General features: G+C 36.7%; 1 protein-coding gene, 2 long non-coding RNA genes and 1 pseudogene across 3 annotated transcripts; 3 read left to right on the forward strand and 1 right to left on the reverse strand.

Annotated features, from left to right (window-relative positions):
• Window positions 1–4,334: 4,334 nt before the first annotated feature.
• On the reverse strand, window positions 4,335–8,058 carry LOC110011482 (uncharacterized; annotated as a pseudogene).
• Window positions 5,035–6,643, forward strand: LOC148786630 (uncharacterized). Its single transcript, XR_016067938.1, has 3 exons — window positions 5,035–5,075; window positions 5,593–5,656; window positions 6,433–6,643. It is a non-coding gene; the product is annotated as an uncharacterized LOC148786630 (long non-coding RNA).
• A 2,546-nt stretch (window positions 8,059–10,604) lies between the features above and the next one.
• LOC110011481 (uncharacterized) lies at window positions 10,605–12,526 on the forward strand. Its single transcript, XM_088886203.1, has 5 exons — window positions 10,605–10,724; window positions 11,127–11,218; window positions 11,626–11,761; window positions 11,849–12,057; window positions 12,214–12,526. Exons 1-5 carry the CDS (start codon window positions 10,605–10,607, stop codon window positions 12,524–12,526), a joined length of 870 nt encoding a protein of 289 aa, XP_088742329.1.
• Window positions 12,527–19,474: 6,948 nt separating this feature from the next.
• LOC105179808 (uncharacterized) lies at window positions 19,475–23,316 on the forward strand. The gene is made up of 4 exons (XR_016067935.1): window positions 19,475–19,572; window positions 22,416–22,493; window positions 22,992–23,044; window positions 23,170–23,316. It is a non-coding gene; the product is annotated as an uncharacterized LOC105179808 (long non-coding RNA).
• The last annotated feature ends 2,251 nt before the right edge of the window (window positions 23,317–25,567 follow it).

Genomic DNA, 25,567 nt, shown 5'->3' on the forward strand with positions numbered 1-25,567 from the left:
CAACCAAGGTAATGAAACAGTAACTGAGACGAGTGAGAAACTGGCCGGAACGATTTTCCAGCAAACTGGCGAAGGTCCGGTCACTTTTACGACGAACAGTAACGTGCGATGGGCGGCTAACGTGGATGCCACGGTGGAAAGGGCTGGAGCTAAGGTGGTCGGCGCTTTGGGTGACATGGAGGTTGACTTGGCAAGTGAGAGGGCTGCTGACATCAGCCCTATTAGGGCTGATGTCATCACTACTGCAAGGGCTGCTGGCATCAGCCCTATTAGGGCTGACATCATCATTGATGCAAGGGCTTACATCAGCAATTACACAGTTGCTGAGGTCAGCGATGCTAGGGTCATCAGCGATGACACAGCTACTGACATCAGCATTTTTGTAGGGAAAAAACAGCATTTTCATGACATGACAAGGAAAAAGGCTATCGGTGTTCCCGTCCAAACAGGGTTGTACGTTGGGAATATCCCGTTGCATACATGTCCTAAAAATGCGACTTCGGATGACAAAATTGCGCATGTTTTCAATAATTCTTAGCGAAAAACTTTGTCGTATGTGGAGCCCACTGTGCAAAATGGTGAGGTGATTGTTCGCCCTTCTTTGGAAATTATTCGGGATGGATCGAAACGATGGAAGGCCACGGTAGTTGGACATTTTCTCGGAAAAAAAAAATCATATTTCCACCACCTGAAAGAATTTGTCACGTCAATATGGCCGGTGTTGCGTGATGTCACTGCTACGACAAATAAGTTCTTCTTCTTCCAATTCAAATCAGTCATAGATATGGAAGAAGTAATTGAGGGTGGACCATGGCTATTTCAGGGACAACCGATCGTCCTTTAGAAATGGGAGCCAGGAATAGCAATGCGAAAATTGAAACATACACAAGTCCCCGTCTGGATCAAGCTAAGACACCTTCCGGTAGAGTTGTGGACTACGAAGGGATTGAGCACAGTGGCGAGTGGAGTCGGAAAACTGTTGTAGCCGGATGCCATAACGAGAGCATGCACGAGACTGGACTTCGCTCGTGTATGCATCATGCTAGACATCACCTCGAAATTACCAAATCATATCATTATCATGACCCCAGATGAGAGAGGAGGGAAAACACCATGCAAAGTCGATGTCAAATATGAATGGGTTCCGCCGAAGTGTACGGGTTGCATGAGCTTGGGCCACTCTATCAAAGACTGTCCATTGACGAAACCGGCTAAGCAAACCAAACCATCAGTGTCTGTATATGTACCCAAAGTAGCTGGGACGGATACCTAGGAGGGAGGAGAATTTCACTATAACGTTAAGGGTTCCACAACCAGAAACTCCTCGGAATTCTTTCAGGCTACAGGTGGAAGAGAGCGAATCACTACCATTGGACACGCATGCATCTCCAACTCAATGTGGAGACAAGAGACGAGAGGATAAAGGCAAGTCATTGGTTATTTTTAATACTTTTGATGCCTTACAAATGCTTGAGGATGTAGATGAAACTACTGAATCCAAGCAGCCCCAAGCAAGGTGATCCATGTTGAATATGGCAGTTTGGAATATTCGTGGCCTGACCAAAAGGGACCATCAGCTAGCAGTGAAAGATCTTGTTGCTGAGTTCAGGTTACATTTCCTTGGTCTCCTTGAAACCCATATTCCTTTGAATAATGCTTCTCAAATTTAGTCTTTTTTATTACCCCAATGGAAATGGTTTGTTGATTATATGACGACGGGGAATCGTATTTGGATTGCATGGGATGATAACTTCATTGATGTTAATGTGGTTGAGTTGGGTACACAATTTATACACTATCATGTTACTATTCGAGCACTTCAGGAATCAGTTGATGTTACCATCATTTATGGGGCCACTAAGGTAGCGGACAGACGAGAACTCTGGGACTCTCTGACGACATTGGCCAGACAATGTGTGGATACCCCGTGGTTAGTTGGGGGTGACTTTAATGTTGTTCGGGACCTTAGTGAGGTTTGTGCAGCTTATGGAGACATACGGCTGGCAATGGAAAAATTTAATAATTGCATCCAGAATGCAGGATTGCTTCCTTTACCCATGCAAGGAGAATAGTACACATGGCACAATTGCAGTGAAAGCCCCCGGAATCTATGGAAACGATTGGATAGGATACTCATTAATGACACATGGATCGATCGTTTCCCCACTTCATCTTACTCGAGCCGGACAAAATGCATAAAACCCCCCTGTGTTTTAAAAAGTATGCAAAAAGCACCCCCTGTTTTCAGAATAGGCTAAAACCCCCCTCATATTTTGTTTTAGTCAGCAAAAAACCCCCATTCTATTAGAAACTAACGGGAGGTGGAGAAGACGCGCGTCTGCTGCGTTTGGTAGTATTTTTCTGTGATTTAGGTTGATATTTAATGACTTTTTAGACCAAAATACCCCTCTATGAGTCTATATAACATGCAAAGGGGTTTTTTGCTTGTTTTGTATCTTCCTTTTGCCATTTCTCCCCCAAAAAAAGGTATGAAACTATTTCTTTTTTCTCTTTTATTTTATTTGTTCAGTTTAATTTTGGTAGAATGAGCTATTCTAGGAAATCCCCTTCAAAAGAAATTATAGATTTGAGATATAAAAATCCAAAGTGCTTTTGTCAAAGAAATGCCGCTATTGGAGTTGTTGGTCCGACAAAAGAAAGTGAAGGAAAATTGTTCTGTAATTGTAGAGCTGGACAATGTAATTTTTTTAGTTGGTTGGAACCAATCAGTGTATCTCGTACAAACTCACAAAGTTTCCAAATATCAGAAATGGAAGAAGAGGTGGAATCAAATTTAAGAGGTATGAAAGAGAAATTTTCTGAACTGATCTCTGTATGCGAAGACCTGACTGGCAAAGTGAAGCAGCTTGATGGCAATCAAAAAATGTTAAAGGCACTAATTGTAGCTATTTTATTTTGCATGATTGTTGTATTATTTAAATGAATTTGTCAATGCAATGTTGTTAAGTGAATTTGTTAGTGTAATGTTAATGAACCTATAATATAAATAAAAAATAGCAAAATGCATCAATGCATCATCACAATTTCCCAACAACAAACAACAAAAACAACCATCATGAATTTTATTTTACTTCAAACTGGACAAAGTGCATTCACGGAAACATGTACACAACTAGATTTTCATCCTGATTTACAACTATACATCCAAAAATTCTAATTTGCAACCATCAGTTTTGCAAAATCCATCACTAAAACATCACAAAATAGATAAAAATTGAACCTCAATTGCACCTCATACATTTCTTGTGGGCTTTGATGTTCCATCAGGATTTTCATCATTTTTTTTGGTTTGTCCTGGCCTATATGAGTTGGCCAAACCCTTGATCAGTGAAGAAATAGATGGATTTCTCTCTGCACAACATTTTCTCTTGAATTGGGAGGATTGATCTGGAGCATCTTGTTGTTGTCTCTTAAGCAATTTAGTTGAAGAAGATATTGGCTTTTTTTGCTTTCTAAGAGCTTTAGGTTTTTGCTGTAGTTGCATGAAATTATTTTAGTCCAAAGTAATAAAGTTAAAGGAACATATACTCAATGAAACATTAAGGAAATTACCTGATAAGCTGTTGAGGATTGTGGATGTTCTTGTTGGACAGGTTGTTGAGTTATTTGCTCTGAATGAACAATCTAAAACACAGTAAATGAGATACTGGTGTGAACAAATAAACCATTAAATTCTACTTTATTAATACAACAAGTGACATACCTGTTCATGTGATGGTTTATGCACATTCAATCCTCTAGTGATAGTCTCACCTAGTGCTGTTCTGCTACTCTGTTTAGGAATCTATAAAATAGATTTTCCATTATAAAAACCTCATAAATCGAAGCATGGTTGGTATGCTAAAATTATGTACCTTAAAAGATTGTCCTGGGGCTGTTTGAGGTGGTAGCTGAAGTGGAATTGGTGGCTGAACTGGTAGTGGGGGCTGAACTGCAATTTGTGGCTGAAGTGGAAGTGGGGGCTGAACTGCAATTTCGGGCATGGAATCTTGAGATGGTTGGGAATAAATTGGAGGTACCTGCAGCACAAGACAAAGAGTCAAAAATTGGTGTATGACAATCAAAAAGCTGATATTAAATTAGTATTACCTCTTCTTGAATTGTCACATTCTCATCAAAAGGTGGATGGGGTGGGGTACTAGGTCTTCTAGATCCTGATGCACCATGTGACTTGCTGGATCTTTGTCTGCCTTGGTTGGGATTCTGCAAAGACATAATTAAAGTAAGACAAAAATAATTAAAGCTATTAAATAATATATGTTAGATAATAAATGAACAAATAATAATTAAAGTAAGGAAAATTACTTGCTTGAATTTGGAATTGGGGTGTGGGGGATTTGTGCAACTTCTTTTATTCTACCCTTTTCTCATACATATTGCACAAGTGTGGGTAAGACCTCTTCTTGAAGTTGTTTCCCTCACATCATTTGCATCCTTCCTTCTACATTTTTTTGGCCTTCCCATCTTGATTACTACATCAGGAGGATCCACTTTTCCAATTTTTGAATCTTCAAAATCATGCATCCTTGGCACTGGGTGGATCATGTGGTTGTATACCTTTAAATACACTTTCTTCTTGAAGCATTCATCAATGAAATCCTTCACTTTCAGCCTGTGATAATCAATTGCAACTGTAACGTCCGTAGAATTTTTTCACGTAATTGGGAGACTAATTGGTAATTATTAGAAATTTAAATTTAATTAGTAAATAAATTATAGATTGAATTTGAGATATAATAAAACTTGAATGGATTAAATTCAAGTTCATTATAATATTTGGAGGCAAATTATATTAATTAAGAAAATTAGAAAGGACGTAATGAGTATTTTGAGAAAAATTTAATTAAATAAATAAAATAATAATATATATATACACATAAATGTATCATAATAGTAATAATAATAATACTATATAAATATATGTATTTAATATAAGAAAGGATGGGGGTGCCCACCGCCCAACCTCTCATATATATATATATATATATAATAGAATCCAAACTTTATCCTTACAATTGCATTTTCTCTTTTCGCCTTCAGTGAAGCGCAGCGAGGTAATACTTCATATTTTAATTATTATTAATTTATATAATTATATTATTTAATTAGTTCATTTATTAAATGTTGATTATACTGAGCGATGAACTATTTAATCGGAGTACTTTATGATTTTTGCTATTTAAATTAGTGTCAAATTAAATATCACAATTTCTATAAAAATGATATAGTTGGTTGATTAAAATATTAGATTTGTTAGATTTAATTATCGTTATAGCTAATTTATACAATTCCATCGGAATGATTAACCAAATATGTAATTCTATGTATTATTGCTTAATTAAATTGTATGGCAACGATAAATTGACAGAAAATTCATAGAAATATTTTGGAAGTTATATTTTAGAAATATTATGTTATTAATGAGGGAAAATGAGGTTTCAGTGGTAGTATAATTTACGAATATTATTAAAAATTATAGTTATAAATATATAAGGGGTTTGATTAAGTGACTTCTTATGAATTATTTGGTAAATTAAATATATTGATTATACGTATAATATTTTATTATAGGATTTGACGACAAAGTACATGGTTGAGCAGTCCCTCGTGAAATCGAAGCATTTTGGGATATAAGGTAAGTATAGCTAATTGGATATATATATAGCTATATGTGTAGTATTGTATATATTATATGTATTAGTTTCTTGGATATGACCGCGAACTTGGATTTATATTTATATGCATTGATTGTGTATATTGATTGTTTATATAATTAATTATGGATTATTTATTAGATTACCATAATATCGGTGAAATTGTTACTATATGTTATGATTATAATGTAGGGACATGCAGGATATGATTATGTGATGGTTGTACAATTGATTGTTGTATAAAATCGAATTGGGAGCTAGTATTGAGGAAGTAATTATTATAAAAAATAGAATGATGATTGTGAATTGAAATAAAAGATGATGCTTACCTAGTGGAAGCACAGTCAATATTTTATGAAAATATGATTGATGATGATGTGATTGATAATGTGATATGAGAAATATCTGAATTAAGCTAGGTACCATGGCGCGTAGGGTACCGGGGTATTCCGAGGCAGCCGGGAATATCCTGTGCTGTATATGATATGATGATGGCCAGCGAAACCATTGATTGATGTACTTCAGCTAGAGTAAGTGGGGCCCTTAACTAATAAATGATAACGAATGGATATTATGCCGTGGATTGATTTACAGTTGTGAGTATGTATTACTGCTTATATCTAATGTTGCTGTATGACGAATGACTGTTGTCGGTGTGACTGCATGTACATGAATCTTTGTTTGTGTATATATATATATAGACTGATCAGCTATACTTATTGAGTAGGCAGCTCATTCCTTGCCATGTACTTTTCAGAAAATAGGTCACACTGATTAGCCACATTGGACTTTGAGCGGTATCGTCGTCTTTATTAGGTGGGTCAGCCGTGACATCTGAAGCCAGAGTTTTTGATTGTTGGGTTGTTAAATATTTTGGTCTTTTATCGGGATTTGTGTTTAAAGTTGTGGATGATTTTCCTTGAGGTTATGTACATGAGAACATGCAGTGAGTGTAAATATAACTTTTGGTGGTATATACTATCTTTTGTGATATATAATATTATATTGACAAATTAGAATTTATTTTACGGGTTGAAAGAGAATTACTTATAGAATGAGTTTTGATTAAAGTAAGGATGAAATAGTGATAATTAGATGTAGCGAGTAGGGGGTGCTACAGCAACAATGGCATGACAGCAAGGATATCCCACAAGCTGAAACATGCCACAACTGCAAAACTTCTCCTTGAGGTAAACTATGTGGTTTTGCATAAAATGCATTACCTCATATTTATCTTCCCCTGCCCAAGAAGGAAAGCGGTTTCTACTCTCCAGCCTTTGCACTTCAGTTTTTTTCATGATATTAAGACAAACAACCCCCTCGTATTTTTCCATCCCCTCTCTTTTCACTTGAATTCTTCCCATGAACTTCTTCCTTATCCATTCAAACATCTGAATTATTGGTAATTCTCTTGCCTCCCGGATAATATGATTGAAGGATTCGTTCATGTTATTCACAAGCACATCACACTTTGTCTTAGTTGGGAAGAAACATTTTGCCCAATGTACTGGAGGTATTTCAACCAACCATTCGTATGGTGTTTGTTCAGCATCTTTTTTTGGGTACACTTTTTCAATCTCAGTCATTGTTTTTAAGTGTTGATTAACACTGTAAGTTGACGCAGCTTTCCAAAACATTTTTTTTCAGTTGTTGCCCTTTAAATTTTTCTTTAAAACAGAATCTGTGTTCAGCTCCAGGTGCCAGTTCAGCAATGGCCTCTAGTAACCCCTTCTGCCTATCTGAAATAAAGGCCCATCCCCTCTTATTTTGTGACCTTATATCTCTAAGCAAAAGGTTCAAAAACCACTCCCAACTATCATATTTCTCAACCTCTACATACGCAACAACAATTAGATAAATGTTGTCATTTGGATCCTTCCCAATAGCAGCCAATAACTCCCCTTTGAATAACCTCTTCAGAAAGCACCCATCCAACCCAATTAATGGTCTACACCCCTCAATGAAACCATCTCTCATGCCTCTCAAGCAAAAATACATTCTTTGTAAAACAGGTAGATTCACTTCTTTGTTCAGCTTCATTATTAAAGAGCTCCTAGGATTATGTTTGACTATTGTATGACAGTAGTCATAAAGTCTTGCATATTACTCTTTCACATCACCTGTTACCAATTTGAGAGCATGTTTTTTGGCTCTATAAACTTTATGAGTTGAAACGTCAATCTGCAATTCTCTTCTGACTTTGTTCTTCAATGATTGAAGAGACTCATTTGGATTGTCTTTTACAAATTTTTCAATTACTTTACCAATGTACTTGTAATTGGCTTGCTTATTTTCAACTTTACGTGCACAGGTATGTTCTCCCTTAATAGACTTTATTTGAAATATTGTGGATTTCATGATTGAAGATGCCCTCAACTTCCAATTACACGCATTTTTACAAGTTGCAACTATCAAGCGTTTTTCATTCTTCACCAAACTTCAAATCCCATCCGCTCCTCACAGCCCAATCCCTCAGCACATCCCTAAATTTGGCTTTTGTCTCAAACTTCATACCTACTGTCAAATCTACTTCAACCATATTCATCATCTCATCCCACACTGGACACCCATCTCCCTCATTACCCAACTCTTCATCCTCACAATCAATAAACCTCTGTTCATCTCCCCTACTAGTCCGTTCACCCCTCTCATTTTGTTGCTCTTGCTGTTTATTTTTTCTTTCTTTCTCTCATTAAAGACCTAGAGTCTTTAGCATTGTTTTTGTGTAGTTTTCAGGCCTACTAGTGAAAATATCATCATCCCATGGACCCTCTAAATCCTCTAATATCCATGAAGGGCAATCAGAACTAATGATGAATCAGAATTTGACTCATCATTTTCTACCTCTTTCTCAACCCCTACTTCCTTACCCTCTACACCCTTATTGTCACCATCAGCCCCATCCTCAACCCCTACACCCTCATTATCACCGTCAGCCCCTTCCTCAACCCTTACTTCTTCACCTTCTACTCTCTCATTGTCACCCTCCGCCCCATCCTCCACCCCTACACCCTAATTTTCACCCTCAACCCCTACTTCTTCACCCTCTACTATCTCATTGTCACCCTCAGCCCCATCCTCCACCCCTACACCCTCATTTTCACCCTTAGCCCCTTCCTCAACCCCTACTTCTTCACCCTCTACTCTCTCATTGCCACCCTCAGCCCCATCCTCCACCCCTACACCCTCATTTTCACCCTCAGCCCCTTCCTCAACCCCTACTCCCTCAAAAACAAATCTTGCACTCTCGTTTTCAGCCTCAATCCCTTCCTCATTCCCTGTTTGTTCAACATTATATTGTAATAGTGGCACATAATTTTCACAATAAAGGACATTACCACTAGCATCTGTAGACAACAAAGGGCCTGCTTTTTCTTCAATGTAAATTGATATAACATTACAACCTTTATAGTCTCTTAATAACTCTCTAATATACCCTCATCCCCTTCTAACTTCTTTATAGACATTTGTAATGTTTGTTGAGGAAATGAATGATAAATTACTACATTACTACCCTTGCCCCCAGCTTTAGTGTATATTGTTATCAGGTTATCATAGAATAATCTTTCTTTATCAACTCCTGGAAAAAAGGCAGTATATCCCCCAACATATCTAATGGTTGGTACCCATTCTATGACCCCACCTAACCACAGAAAAAAGTCTGCATAGTCTCCCAAAACCATTCTCTGCAAATTAATTAAGAAATTAATTTAGTCATAACATATAAAATTAACAAGAAGTATTACAGAAACTGTAAAAATTTCTATGATTAACCATTATTACAAATTTAAAATAATAGTAAATAAATATTAAGTATGCAAGGTTGACTCACGGTACAAATGCAAATAAGTTTGTTCGTGTGAATAAATCTCATCCAACAAAAACTACAACAATTATAAACCAACTCCACTAGCCACACGTTCCCTGTAAACTTGTATTATGTATTGATTGCACATCTCCACCACCCTACAACTCTTTCTCCAAGCACATTCGCACCAAAGAAATTGAAAGTGTAAACATTTATTGAAAACAATTAACACACCCATCAAGGCATCTCTTCTCGAAACTTGAAAGATATGCATTTATTTGATGAATAAAACAATATCACAGTATCAATATCATATTCTTAAAACAACAAATAGAATACCAAATAAAAAGTTCGCATATATAAAGTTCGCATATATATATATATATACCAAACAGAGAGAAAGAGGACATGGATTCTAGAATAGCAAATGGAATACCAAACAAAAATAGAAAAATTTCTGTAAACTCTGCAAGAATTACAACAATTTCTCAGAAAACATAAAAAAAATTTAAACTTACGGTTCTTCTTCAACAACATGAATGAACTCTCCTCTCCTCGAGCACAAACCCTAAATCTAACTTACAAAATCTAAATCAGTATTTTTCGTTCTATTTAGGGTAAAGAAACACAAGTTTTTTGATCAAATTCCCTCGTTTTCTCCCTCTCAATCGCAAACCCACAAAACCCTAGATTTTTTACTTTGGTAATTCTAGTCTCGCTGTAACTCTTTCTCTCTCTTTGAATTCACTCTTTGATTGTAGTCAAAGAGCAGTAAAGACAGCAAGGTTATAATGGTCAAATTCGGAAGAAAAATGACGTCGTTAGTGCTCGTTTTGGAAAAGGGCACGTGAGCTGACTAAAATAAAACAGGAGGGGGTTTTAGCCTAATCTGAAAACAGGGGGTGCTTTTTGCATATTCTTTAAAACACAGGGGGCTTTTATCCATTTTTTTCTACTCGAGCCTTACACAGCGTACCTCGGATCACTCACCGATTGTCCTGTATGGGGACCAACAACAGCAGTTGGGAGATATATTTCAATTTGATAATTATCTTACCCTCTCACCAGAACTCATTCCTAGTGTGCAGAGCGTTTGGCAGTATAAGATAGTTGGCATACCGATGTACGCAATGAAACTAAAAGCTTTGAAACCAATTTTTCGAGAGCAGAGGAGGAATAAAGGTGATTTATCGCACAATGTGCAGTTAGCTAAGGGTTTTCTTGAAGCGGCACAAATCCTGGTCAGCTCGAACAGACAGGATGACTTGTTCTTATACCTAGAGCATTGTTGTCGAATGGTTTTGGCCAAGGCGGCGAAGCTAGAGCATATCATGCTTCATTAGAGAGCTAAAATGGAGTGGATGAAGGGGGATGACCAATGCTCCATGGTTTTTTTTCACAAGATTGCGCAACGAAGGACAGCAAGGAGAATCTTGCAAATTAATGATGAACACGGAGTCACCCATATGGAGCAGCAGGCGGTGGTAAATGAATTTGTCTCCTTCTTCCAAAACCTGCTAGGAGGAGAAAGACGACGAGATGTAGTTGATATCCGGTTCCTTAGACCATGGGCATGACATTTGCTGACAGACGACGAGGCCAACTCTGTCTTATTGCCTTTCACCCCGGTTGATGTTAAACAGGTAGTGTTTGATATTGCTGAGGATAAAGCATCGGGGCCCAATGGGTACTCATCAGGTTTCTTTAAAGCGGCATGGCCGATGTGGGACAGGAGGTAAGGGAAGCGGTGTTGGATTTCTTTAATACCGGGAGGCTCTTGAAACAAATCAACACCACTTTGCTGGCAGTTATACCGAAGGTTCACTCCCTAATGTCCATAAGTGATTTTCGACCCATTTCTTGATGTAATGTGCTTTATAAGATTACCGCCAAACTCATTGTCCAACGATTGAGTGTGGTTTTGGACAAACTCATTAGCCCCTGTCAAACAGCATTTGTGCCTAACAGAAGTATCAGTGATAATATCATGCTAGCCCAGTAATTCTTTTCGGGATACAACCAGACACGCCTTCCTCCCAGATGTGCGCTGAAAGTGGATATTAGAAAGGCGTATGATACGATTGAGTGGGACTTTCTGTCTGCTATTCTTGAGCTATTTGGGTTCCCGAACATATTTACCAGGTGGATTGAGGAATGTGTCACTACAGCATCTTTCTCAGTCGGGCTCAATGGAAAGCCCCATGGATTCTTCACGGGAGCTAGAGGGCTACGACAGGGGGATCCTCTTTCATCGTACTTATTTGTGCTCGTCATGGAGGTGCTACACTTGGGTTTTCTCCAGTTGATTGATCAAAAAGGTCCTTTTACGTTTCACTGAAAATGCAAAGCAGCGCGTGTGTTCCAGTTTGGGTTCGCTGACGACCTACTATTGTTAAGCAAGGCTGACATTACATCCATCGGAGTTTTCAAAATGGGACTTGATCGATTTGCTGGATGGTCAGAGCTGAAGCTAAACGTCCAAAAGAGTCATCTTATCATCTCAGGGTCAACACAGGGACTTAGAGAAGATATGCTGACTTTACTTGGGTTCCAGGAAGGGCAACTGCCGATGAGGTACCTTGGTCTTCCTCTCCTATTTTCTAAATTGTCTTTTTCGGATTGCCAACTGTTATTGATAAAAATTGACCAACATGTTGCTGGGTGGGAGGGGCTTGCACTTTCATATGCCGGAAGAGTGTAAATTCTAAAATCTGTGCTCACATCACTTAGTGTTTATTGGGCCTCTGCATTCATTTTGTCGAAGAAAATCATTAAAGAAATTGAGAAAAGACTACGAGCTTTCTTATGGAAAGGAACAGGGAACAGTGGATACGCAAAGGTAGCATGGAATGACGTGTGTCGGCCTGTTGAGGAGGGAGGCCAAGGAATCAGGGATGTTGCTACATTGAATCAGGCATTAATGAGTAAGAAACTCTGTGATGTAATCCGATGCGAGAGGACATCAATTTGGGTGGACTGGTTGTACGCTAGTCGGTTACAAAACACCTCTGTTTGGACAGTACGCGATGATAGGGGTTCATAGGGTTGGAGGAAATTGCTACGTCTTCGAAGTTACATTCGCCCAGTGGTGGATTACTGTATTGGAGATGGAACGAGTTTCTATATATGGCAGGATCCATGGAACCCTCTTGGGTCACTTATTAATAGATTCCCGTGCGCTCTGAACCTATTGGGACTGGATTTGTCGACCAAGCTTAGCTCGATCATTTGTGGAGGTGAATGGCGATGGCCCACTATCACGGATTTTGAGTGCCTCGAAATAACTCATGTACTACCTCCAATCCATGGAGAAGCAGACAGTATTATTTGGAGAGTGGACGGTGGACAACCCTCAACTAAGGCCCTTACTAGATTATTTGATCCACCAGGAACGAAAGTAGACTGGGCTTCCCTACTTTTGGGCTCCTGTAAGATCCCTCGTCACCTCTTCATTTTATGGATGGCAATTCTTGGCAAACTCCCAACGACGGACAAACCATGGCTATCTCATCTCTGTGATTGTGTCTTGTGTGATGGGGCGATGGAGAATCATACTCACCTTTTCTTCCAATGCCGATATAGTAGACAGTGCCTTTCCGAGATCCGCAAATTGGTTCGATTCCCATGGCCCAACCGAGATTGGGCAAATGACATTGATTGGGCAGCACGAAAATGGAGGGCCAAGCACATTGTCAACTTTGCTTATAGAGCATTGCTAGCTTCTTGTGTTTACCATATTTGGAGGGAGAGGAATCTAAGACGATTCGAGCATCAACAAAGAACAGCGACCACTTTGGCCTCCTTGATTATTAATGATGTAAAGCAGATGATACTTAGTATTAATCTAGCTTACTCGGTTAGCACATGTGCCTTATACAGACTATGGCGTATCCCATGATTTGTCACGGGAGAAACCAACTCATGAACACAGTGTTGTACTATTTTTATTTAGTTAATGAAATTTATATTTACCCAAAAATATATTTTCAGAAATATGACTAAAGAGTGATCATAACTCACAATCATATGAATCAATCCGTTGACCTCTAAAATAAATAACAATAGCAATATTGTTTTGCTATACCATCTTTTCACAACAAAATAAAAAAATATATATATATATATATATAAAAACTTGAGTTAATAACATTTATAACAAAAACAACCAAATGTATAAATATAAAAAAAAATTAGTGAAAGGAACTTACTATGCTAGTTTTGATTGTAAAAATCCTCGATTGAAAATGTCAAATAAAATAAAATAGAATTTTGGGTCAAATGCACTTTCCACCCCTAAAGTATACATAAAATCGTCATATATACCCCTTCAAACTATAAAATATAACAAACTCCCTCATAATATGGACCAAAAAATTTATAACAAAAATACCCTTATTCTTTGCACCCTCTAAAATATGTTTATTATAGTCATCACCAAAAAACGTAATCTGAATTATTATAACTTTTTATTTAAAATAAATATTATCCAAAATTTATAATTTTTGTAATTAGTATGAAAATTTGAAAGGGAGGAGCCGTATGAGATGAAAATCTCACGTACGGTTCTGGAACGGAGATTCCTATTGATTAACCCAAGAGGGCATGGAAGTTGGGAATTGGATTTTGAAATGAAATGGGTCAATTTTTGAGTCAGGCCGATTCAAATTATTTCAACGTGTTATGTTTTATTTCTTATTTTATTTGTTTTTTGCACAAAAAAACTTTTTGAATTCCCGGTAGAAAGAGATTTCCCTAAAGAAAACGCTTTTGAAGAATGAGCCGGCGACTCATAGGCAGTGGCTTGGTCCTGGACAATTAGACATCCAACCCGTAATCGCAACGACCCAATTGCAAGAGCGGAGCTCTACCAACTGAGCTATATCCCCCCGAGCTCTATAAATTTTCAATTCATTTATTTTATATAATTTCTAAAAGATTTACATAACTTTTATTTTGTATTGTTATATATAGTGAAGTTTTTTTCTAGAGGAATTGTCAACATCATCTAAAAAATTATTTTGAACATTTATGTATACGTACTATAAAATATGCTACTTTGTTGATATAATTAATCTATAATATTTTATTATTTTATGAGTGATGATATGCTATATTTTAAATATTTGTGCATGTAATTTAATATAAAAAATATTTGTGCATGTAATTTATAAAAAATATATAAGTTATATAATATTTTATTATTTTATGAGTGATGATATGCTATATTTTAAATATTTGTGCATGTAATTTAATATAAAATATATAAGTTACATAATATTTTATTATTTTTTATGAGTGATGTGTTTGCAAACCAGTTGGGGAAGGGGGCTAAGAATTAAAGATATTGATATTCTCAACCGAGCCCTAATGACAATGAAACTGTGTGATGTCATTAGATGTGACCGAACGTCTATTTGGGTTGAGTGGCTACAGTTTCGATGACTACGAAATAATTCCATTTGGACAGTTAACAAGAAGGGAGGATCGTGGGGTTGGAGAAAGCTACTTCGTCTACGCAGACTTATCCAACCAATAGTGGAGTTTCATATTGGTGATGGTAGGACCTTCTCTCTTTGGAAGGATCCATGGCATCACCTTGGACCCCTGATCACTAGATTTCCAAAAGGACCGAGATTACTTGGGCTAGACGATTCCACCAAGCTCCATACGGTTATTGATGAGGGCTAATGGCACTGGCCCCTCATCATAGATTTGGAATGCCTTCGAATTATCTATACATTACCTCAGATTCATGAAGGAGATGATAGAATCATTTGGCGTTTTCTGGATGGGCGACCCACCGCCCAAGCTCTTTACCGACTTGTCAGCCCGACTAGACCGAAAGTAGGATGATCTTCACTACTTTCAGGTTCGTTTAAAGATTCCACGCATACTTTTATCTTATGGATGGATATTTAGGAAAAATTACTAACGACGGACAAACCATGGCTCACACACATGGGAGGATGTATACTTTGTGATGAGGATGCAGTTGAGACACATTCTCATTTATTCTTCCAATGCCGCTTCAGCAGAAGATGCCTTTCAGCAATACGAGAAATTATTCGATTCGGCTGGCCCAATCGAGCATGGGCAACGGATGTGGAATGGGCAGCGAGAAAATGGAGAGGGAAGCATATCATCAATGCTGCATACCGAGCGTTACTTGGATCATTCGTTTACCACTTATGGCGTGAAAGAAACTGCAGACGGTTCCAACAAACTGAGCATACGGCAAATGTATTGGCTTCTTTCATTACCGACAATGTTAGGCAGAGAATTTTGAGTATAAATCTCTCTAATTCCATTAGTACATGTGCTCTCTATAGACTATGGCGTATCCCTTGGCCTGTCGAGGGGTAACCAATTCACTGTTGTACTGTACTATTTCTACATAATGAAACTTACCTTTACTCAAAAAAAATATTTTATGAGTGATGATGGATTCTTCTTAAGCCTATCATACAATATTGCTGTATCTTGGGCAAGGTTCTTATAGTATGGCCTATATAATTCAAACTACTATATTTTAAATATTTATGCATGTAATTTAATATAAAAATTATAAGTTATATAATATACTTTTTTATAAAATTAAATTGAGCTTGTAAATAATTTTTTTTGTAAAATATATTTTCATATTGAACTTGTAAATTTTTTTTTTATGTATTATATAGTTTATATAAAGCTATACATTTTGAACATTATTGTTTAAATAAAAATTTGAGTAAAAAATTTAAAATTACTAAAAGTAGTTTTGAGAGAAATTTTTTAATTAAATATACTTAAAAAGTGAAACAAAAAATATAAAAATAAGTTAAAAGGGTGTTTTGTTCTGTCAACACTAAATTATTTTTTTACGGGGAGTTTTGTTATAATAAACATAATTCAGGGGTCAAAATGTATAACAAAAATTTTATAATTTTGTAAAAGGTTTATTAGCGGTAAGATGGTCGCATGGTAAAACATCTTTCAACTCTCTCCTCTTTCTCTCTCTCTCTCTCTCTAGGGTTTTGTTTTTCATTGATTGCACGAAAAATTCCCCAATTGGTCGTATCTATTCGATCGAAATGGTAAGCAAATGCGCGTTCCTGATTTCCAATTAGCTTATACGCTATTGTTGGCTTACCCATTTTGTATCTCGTGCTGTGATTTGTCGAATGTTTTGGTTTAATTTTGTAGGAAAATGGAGGCGGAGATTTGGAGGCGAAAATTGAGATGTTGCTGAATGTGGAAAAGCAGATGAGGCAAGTGGGTGATGTTGCAGGTACGAGGAAGGCCGTCACACCTCTAGCAATTCTTCTTCTCACACCTCAAACAATACCCCTCATTTTCTCCCTCCAAGAAAGCCAAAGCCGGCGAAGGAGAGACGCCGCAGTTCCGTCCTCCCACCGCCAAAATACCCTCACCCAACCCCACCATCACACCATTTCCCTTCTCCTCTGTTCACTTCTTCGAGGAAAACAGTTAAAGAAAGCAGGTGAAGTTCATGGTGGTATGGCCGACTCAAAGGTTCGAATGTGATGGTACGGCAGCACCCGCGCGAGAAGCAGCTGCGGATGTGGGTACAAATCCAAGAAAGGAAAACCCCGCTGGTAAAAACCCTTAAACCACCGTTTTCTCCCCATCATCAAACCCCACCGACACTCACATGGTGAAACCCTCTCTCCCTTCATTTCTTTTTTCTTGTGTTCATTTCTCACCCAAAAAAACAGAGTAAAGAAAACCAAGAAAAGCAGGGGGGATCAGAGCGAGGAGGAGGCCTCGAATTATGGTATTGCGAAATGTTACTGCTGTTTGAACAATCCTTCTTGGCCCAATATTTTCTCATTGTTCATATATTGATAGATAAAGAAGGAATACTGGAATACTCTCTGTTGATGTCCTAAGTTTGCTCTCACTTCCTTGCTTGCAAATACCTTCTCCCTCCATCTTACATGTCATCTTTATCTTGCTTTCTAGTGCTTCTTTTATTTCATTTTTGCTTTGACAATCCTAATGTGTTTAACTTGCTCTATTATAATATCATATTGTCAGTAATTTTCTTCTACTTAAAATTAGAAAAATGTTGCTAAGGATTGTTGGAACAGTTTACATCTGAATTTGATGAATGTCTTCTTCTAGGTTTGGGATTACACTGGTTTTGGATATACAAGGTACAATGCCAGAGACATTAACAAAGAAATACTAGGGTAAGCACAATTCTGCGGCTGTCTCCTTCCGTGATGAAACCTGTAATGTTCACAGATAATCTTGTTTGTGGTTTTCATTTAGGTGTGTTGTGGAGAATAAAGTGCTTCATAGATCTTTATTATCATGCTTCATAGGCCTTTCCCTCATTTTTTTTTTCTTTTTTTCGTTTAATCCGTAATACCCAAACCTGAGGGTATGTGTCTGTATAATTATCCCGTAATCTTCCTTTGTTATTCCAGCTCTTAAGATGTGACAATTTGTAAGACATGAACATTTATCTAAATCATGAGCGTTCCATGGTTGCTCAGGTGTCATTGCTAAGAGGATATAAATCAGACAGGAGACCTGCAAACTCGACAATGATGGCAATTCTGGATGGCTTTCAGAAGGCATATTCCGTTGATTTCAGACCACTCAATGTACTGCGCGCTGCTGCATTCCAAGGGGCTCATTATATTTCACCATTGAAAAGGCAAATAATCTCGTATGCATCTGGTGAGCAGAGATTTCCGCTTTTCTTATGACTTGTAATAGTTAACTTTCAGAACCATGCTAGTTCTTTTTGAATGATGAATTCTATTACATGAAGTTTTAATGGAAGCCACTTTTTCTTTTATGATGTTTGGTCCCCTTGACCTGTCCAAATCCAATTTTCATCCCTCTTTATCTTCTAATTCAAGAACCAGCTTCAATTTCTGATGGTTTTAAGGGCCTTCACAGTTTATCATTGTTGGTTATTACCACGAACAGTTCAGTCTCCTTTCCAAGTTGAATACATTCATCATCTAATACCATATTGTGAGTGAGAGGCTGTTTCTGCTGTTTGAACAATCCTCAAATTAGGATTTTCTGTACAGTTTGGTCTTATGTAGACGCTGTTCGTGATATTCCTGTATTTAGTCAGTTTGGGTAATATTGAAGCTGATGAGCTTCTGCTCAAATATTGTTTAATTTGGTAATTTACTGAGTTGTGGAGCTTTGTGAGTACATGTATCATGAATGATTATGCTACTCAAGATTGATTTATGATCAGCTACCCCCAAAACACTTTCATTTTTTTTTTCTCGAAAATATTCAACTTGTTAATAGATCTGAAACTTATGTGAACCGATTCATTAGTTCATTGGTAGTGCTAGCTATTCTTTTGAGTGGATGGGTGGGCTGGTCCTCGTCCTATGTTTATCTTTTTAATGTTGTTCAAGGGTTGAAGGAGTATAATATTTGGGCATGGAGATTGGGTGGTATTAAGTTAAGCACTAGTAGCACAATGACATTGGGAGGAGAATAAATGGAACATAAGTATTGTCAATATCTTTTAGGTACCTTTGAGGACTTACCATGCTGGCGATCAATATAACAAAGGACGGCGGTCTTGTTTATAAGAGTGTCACTTTTGGCTGTGTTTGTGTGTATGTAATGATTCATGTTGTTCTTAGATGTATGATGCCCTTATAAGTTCATGATTGATGGTTGGTTAAGGCTTCGTCTTAACAACTAATCTTTTTAAGCAATGCATTGGTTGTTCATATATATATATGTGTGTGTAGACATTTGCCATATCTAATGCATTATCAACGCCTTTGTGTTAAAATGTTTCTGGACCACATAGGTAACCAAGCTTGAGAAATGGTCCAAGAAGGCGGTAGAGCTTGAGGATTCATGAAGACTTTAGACGTAAGTTCTATTTGTAATTTATTTATCCAACAATGGCGAATGATGCACAGTACACTAATTCCTCTTGTGAACATGCAGTTTGGTTGTGGAATTTCAAAATTATTTGTTTGTCTTACGTCTTCATGCATGCTGGATGCGAATGGAAGGTGTATGAGGTGGCAAAGACGGTCTTTGAAAACAATGACACAGAAACTAGAAAGTCTTTGCAAAGTGATAATGGTGGTAAAAAGTTGATCATTTTCTTGGCTTTCACTCTTCATTTCATCCATCAAGCATTCCTTTATATGTTTGCATTGTTATCTTGAGTTCTTGATATTTATCATCTACATTATGGGGTTGTGATTTTCTTTTTATCTATGGCAAGTTTGTTCCTTTGATAAATAGTGTTGGATGCTTTTTTAGTGGTTTTCAATTACTTTACTACTGTGGTGTGGGTGTTTCTCATCTTGTTTAATTTGGTTGTGCTTTTATGTTATCTCATTCAAGTAAACGATGTGTATTGTGTTCTTTGTGGTATATCAAGCTCTGTGAGACATTTTGTTGTCGGGATGTCTGTAATTGTTTAGCATTTTAGGATTAGACTCTTGGTTCAATTGAAATTACATGAAACTTCTCATATTCTAATTTTGATTTGAACAGCCCAATTCACCTTCCAAATGAGATAAAACCATTTCAAAAGTAAAGAATTCCATGACATATATGTAGTGTTAATTAACACATAGGAACCAGAGGGTAACTTTTTTTTAAATTTTTGTTCATCTTTTGTTATCCTATCAAACTACTTTTGTTTTGTTTTCGTTTGCCAGTTACTATCAAACTACTTCCGTTTATATTATTTTTTAGTAATTTGACAAATAAATGTGATTTAGGAAGTCATAAGATTGAGACATGAATGTGCACTAGCGTTATGTGATTGTTGCTTTGATTAACTGTGGAGTTGTTGAGGCATAATTTCATGCATTTTGAATTGCTTTGAAAGAGAGTTGGAATTTCTTTGCTTCTACTAAATCTTAGGATTCTTGTGAGATCATATTTGTTTGCTAAAACTCTACCCGATTGATCCTTATATCCCTAACATGGGACATGCATCCATTTTGAAAAATTTAAAGGCCCTTCCCCTTCCAGAAAAAAAAAAAAAAGAAAGAAAGAAAAGTAAGAAAAAGGAAATTACATCTACTCCGCTGGTTTAGGTCACTTAGTAACTGGGTAACTTCATCACAAATGTTGTTATTCACGTAAAACGGTGGCCGGAGCTATGAGTATGCAAAGCACTTTAGGTAAAACGTCTTTTGGTTGAGTAACCGGGTGCCTTCACCACAAGTGTTGTCATTCGCGTCAAAAGGCCAGAATGCGACGTTTTTTGGTTGAGTAACCGGGTGCCTTCACCACAAGTGTTGTCATTCGCGTCAAAAGACCGGAAAACGGCCTAAAGAACACAAGTCGCGGGCAAAAACAAAGGAAGAAAAGAAAAGCCGTGACTAAAGCAAAAGGGGAAGAAAAAAGAAAAAAAATTCATTAGTGGCCAAAGAAAAGAAAGAAAAGCGAAATCCGTCCCGACTAGGTAGATGTGAGGAGATAAAAGGGTATTGTGCTAGCATCGAGGATGTTAACACTTTGAAATCCATAGATTTTGTGGAAGCTTGATTGTCCTCCTCTATACTTGGCAAAACGAAGTGCTGTGATGTGATTGGCCTCTTACCCTCGTTATGATAAGTTAGCATTTGCATAATGTGTTGCGGCGTTTGTGTTTTGAGATTATGTGCACATAGTATTTCATTCTGTTGGAGGCAATAACTTTAATGACATTGCGGCAGTCCTTTCTTTTCTTTATTGATTTATTAAAAAATTGTCACATTTCTTGGTGCTGAAAATTTTGTGTGTAAAATCCTCTACTTTGGCATGCCTTTTCTTATGTGACTACTATTTTTGGTTGGGAGGAGGAGGAGATAGATTCTGGCCTTGTATTTATTGTAACAATATTTAAATTCTATATTATTATAGTTTTCTTTAATCTTAATGAATTATTCCCTTTAGATTGCCATCCCAGCAGGGTGAGGGTGCAAGTTCAGTACAGTAAAACCTCTATAAATTAATACTCTATAAATTAATAAACTCTCTAAAATAATAAAATCTTCCGGTCCCGACTTGGGCCTTTGTAAAAAATCATCAAATTCGATAAGATAATAAAATAATATTTTTTATAAAATTCCTTTATAAATATTAGGTCCCATTAAAACTCTAAATTAATAATTCATAAATATTACAATTATAAATATTATGGTAATTTACTGAAATGTGAAGTCTTAATGCTTTACACATTTGATCATTCATGGATGATTTTGCGATGCATTTTAGATGAGAAGACATGGTTGGGTGTTATGAATTATTTTATTATCATATTAAGATTTATGTAGTATATGTTTCATTCATCATGCATGAATATATTTAATTGGGTATAATAGTTATTTAAGTGCAACAAATTAATGTAAACATGTATATTTAAGTTATTCCAATGAATTGATACATTTATCTATGAATATAATAGTTAATTGTAAATAATGAATTGATATTATACATGAATAGATTTAATTAGTTATAAAAAATTAATTGATGCATGAATATAATCAATGAAACATATATGAATTCATTTATTTTCAATACATATGTACTAAATTTGCTGAATTTAAAAAATCTCTCTTTTAATTAATAAAATATTAATTTATCGATAAATTAATATCTCTCTAAATTAATAAAATTTCATGGTCCCAAGGTTATTAATTTATAGAGGTTTTACTGTATATAGCAGTAGTGCATCTTACATGACCGCCCCTTAAAAGGAAAATGTATGTGCTTGCATGTATGAGTTAAAGAAGCCTACCATGGTGCATATAGACAAGTATTATAAATTTTTCACTTCTAATCTATACTGGCCCATGAATGCGGTTTATCCAGGTATGTGAGGTTGGGAATCATTGTTAACTAATAATTGAAAATAAAATCAGATTCCTTTTTTGTGTTCCATCTTCTGTTAAACTCTTTAATGAAGTTCATCAGATATCTTTCAGTTACATTTGCTACACTTGGTGAGAACACCAGATGATGTCCCTGGATGTGCTTCTTAGTGCTGGTGTTCCGTGGTGCAGGTGACTATTTATATGCTATCATATCATCTTTATCATTTGTCCCCTACACTCTTATGCAGAACCCATTCATTAGTTCATTGGTAGTGCGAGCTATTCTTTTGAGGGGCTAGGTGTGTTAGTGCTCTCCTGCATTTATCTTTTTATGCACTTGAAGTGTTGAAGGAGTAAAATTAAAGTCCATACTCGACAATAGATATTGGGTGGTATTGAATTATGAGCTCACAGCAAGGTGTTTTAAATGGAAAAAAGATTACATCATGAGAAGAATATATGGAACATAAGTACTGTAAAAATCTTTTAGGTACCTTTGAGGACTTAGCATTCTGCTAGGGATTTTCTTATCCATTGAAAATCAACAGATACAATTAGATACCATCATTTGTTAATATTAGGTCTGTGTTACTTTTTGTTGTTCTGCATCTTTAATGATTTAAACTTTGATTGCATTGTAAGTCACTCTCTTAAATCAATGTTTTTCTTGACCACTGGTGCAAAAAGCTCGAGAATTTGTTGTCACTTCCCAAGAGCTTATCACTCGGGGTTCAGTCCTGGTAAGTCACTTGTACTGGCTTAATTCCTATCGATATTTATGTTGATCTATCTAGAGAAGTTATTTAATATCAATATCTGAAATTAAAGTGCTTATTCTGTTTATTCGATCTTATTATTGTTTTAGGATATTATTGTGGAGATGTTGCTGATATGGCTAATACTGAATCGTCGAGTGTTGCAAGAGAAGCTGCAATACATAGTGCAGCTATTAGGTGTCCTCCAATGGTGTCTCGCTTCCAGTTATCATATGATCTTGCAGTCTCGTTATGTTCTAGGTTTGTTTTCTTTTCTTATGTGTGATCCTCTTCTGGTATCACGCAGAAATGGTCTCTTGGAAATTTAGTATTTTACTGGCATTCCTACAATAGGATCAGAGCTTTATCCTACAATAAACCGGTTGCCTTGCAAGCCATTTAAAATGGGAGTCAGTTGTCCGGTACTTATCGTCACATGAGATGCACATTGGAGACTGATTGAGCAAACAATTGTAGAAGGGTCACTGGAACTGTTGCACCTCTTTAAACTAAGATATAGTTTCCATGTAATATGCACTTAGGATATCCGCGTGTACTTGTATCCTTAAACTCCTGGTGTTTTAAAGATGCAACTTTTCATATTCTCTTGTGATGGTAATTATATTATAACACTTTCACTTTGGAAGTGGGGTAACTTTTGTTCCTTTCTTTGCCTTCCACAGAGGTTTGAGATGTTTTCGTTATTTTTTCTTTTGTTTTTAAGCTGAACTATGCAGTGGCTGGATGGTGGCTCCATCAATATGCACATTGTTTCTGGTGAACCGACTATTGTTGATGCTGCTGCTGCTCTGCTGAAAGCTATAGTTACTAGGAACCCAAAAGCAATGATCCGATTATACATTACAGGCGCATTTTATTTTGCTCTGGCTTTACCCTGGTTCTAATCTTCTTTCAATTGCCCAACTCTTCTCAGTGACTCATGTTTATCAAGCTTTTCATGGTGGTGAGGAAGCTGCAATTTCCTCTTCTCTACCTTTGGCGAAATGAAGTGTTTTGGGCGGCCTCTTACCTGAGTCATGGCTTTATGTACTGGAACGTAGCGGCCCAGTTGCTTTTGCCGCAGCAATGGTTTCTGATTCTAACACTCCTGAGATTATTTGGACACACAAGATGCGAGCAGAAAATCTGATCCGTCAGGTAGCCCTGAATCTGCAACTGGAGTTTGCTACTTGTCTTTCACCCCAAGCATCTTTTGTTAACATTTAGTACTTACATTCTAAAACATGGTGGTACTTGAGTCATCCTCAATGCAAATAAGTGCTGCATTTAACTCTCAGTTTTATTTGATTAGGTTCTTCAGCATCTTGGTGATTTCCCTCAGAAATTGTCACAGCATTGTCATTCCTTATATGACTATCCTCCAATGCCACCAGTGACATATCCAGAGCTGAAAGATGAAATGTGGTGTCATCGTTATTACTCGAAACTTATGTGATGAAATTAGATTTCCTAATTGGCTATTGTTGAACATGTTGAGTTTTTGCAATCATTGCTAGTAATGTGGATAGAAGAGTTAACTCGAAGGCCAGTGGACCTTTCTGAAGAAGAAGCTTGCAAGATACTAGAGATTTCCATTGATGAAGTATCCAGAGACGACGCCCCTAAGAAACCAAGTTTTGAGTCAGTTGAGGAGATACCTAATATATCAAAGTAGATTGAGTATATTGATGAGGAAAAGCTCAAGAGACAGTATAGGAAACTTGCAATGAAGTATCATCCAAACAAAAATCCTGAGGAGAGGGAGAAGTTTCTGACAGTGCAGAAAGCTTATGAGTGCTTGCAGGTATGCCAAATTCCTTGATCCTGTGTGAGGATCTGTCGTTACTCATTAAAAACGGAGACTATATGATTAAGCTTGAGAAAAAAAAAGAACATATAGACAAGGGATCTTATAAGCTGCCAGATCTTATTTCAAATGAATCAGTCGACTTGTTTAGACGTCGTTTTCACAATTAAGCTGTTTATTTGACTGGTAGAAAGTGCTCTAAAGGTATTTATGCTGTCAAGATGAGCCAAATGCTTTTTTACACATAAATGGATATCAGTATTGGTTTTAAATATATCTTTGAACTAGGAAGGACACGGGACTATATATATATATTTAATTCTTAGATATGATACTACCTCAATTTAAGGTGTGGACCAAGAAATAAATTTAAATATATAAATTTAAGTGGCTTTTCCGGAAGAGTGAAAATGTAAATGATAGGGCTTTCCTATGAGGTTTGGTCTACTTATGTTTCCATTTGGTTTTGTTGCCTCCATCTAATATTTCATTCTGCAATCAGTAAACTTCTTGGGATATGATCAGCAAAGTTGGACAGAATTCCTAAGTTGAACCCTACGTATGAGGGTTTTTATGAGGCATGTCTTTGGCCGGAATGCAATCCTCTTTAATTGGTTGTATTTCTTCATATTTGAGTTCCATGTTTCATATTTTCTTTTTAGTGATCTACTGCTTTCTTATTCCTCTTCCTTAGGTGACTA

Source organism: Sesamum indicum, linkage group LG10 (assembly GCF_026168435.1).
Source record: "Sesamum indicum cultivar Baizhima isolate 11 linkage group LG10, ASM2616843v1, whole genome shotgun sequence".
Lineage (NCBI taxonomy): Eukaryota > Viridiplantae > Streptophyta > Magnoliopsida > Lamiales > Pedaliaceae > Sesamum > Sesamum indicum.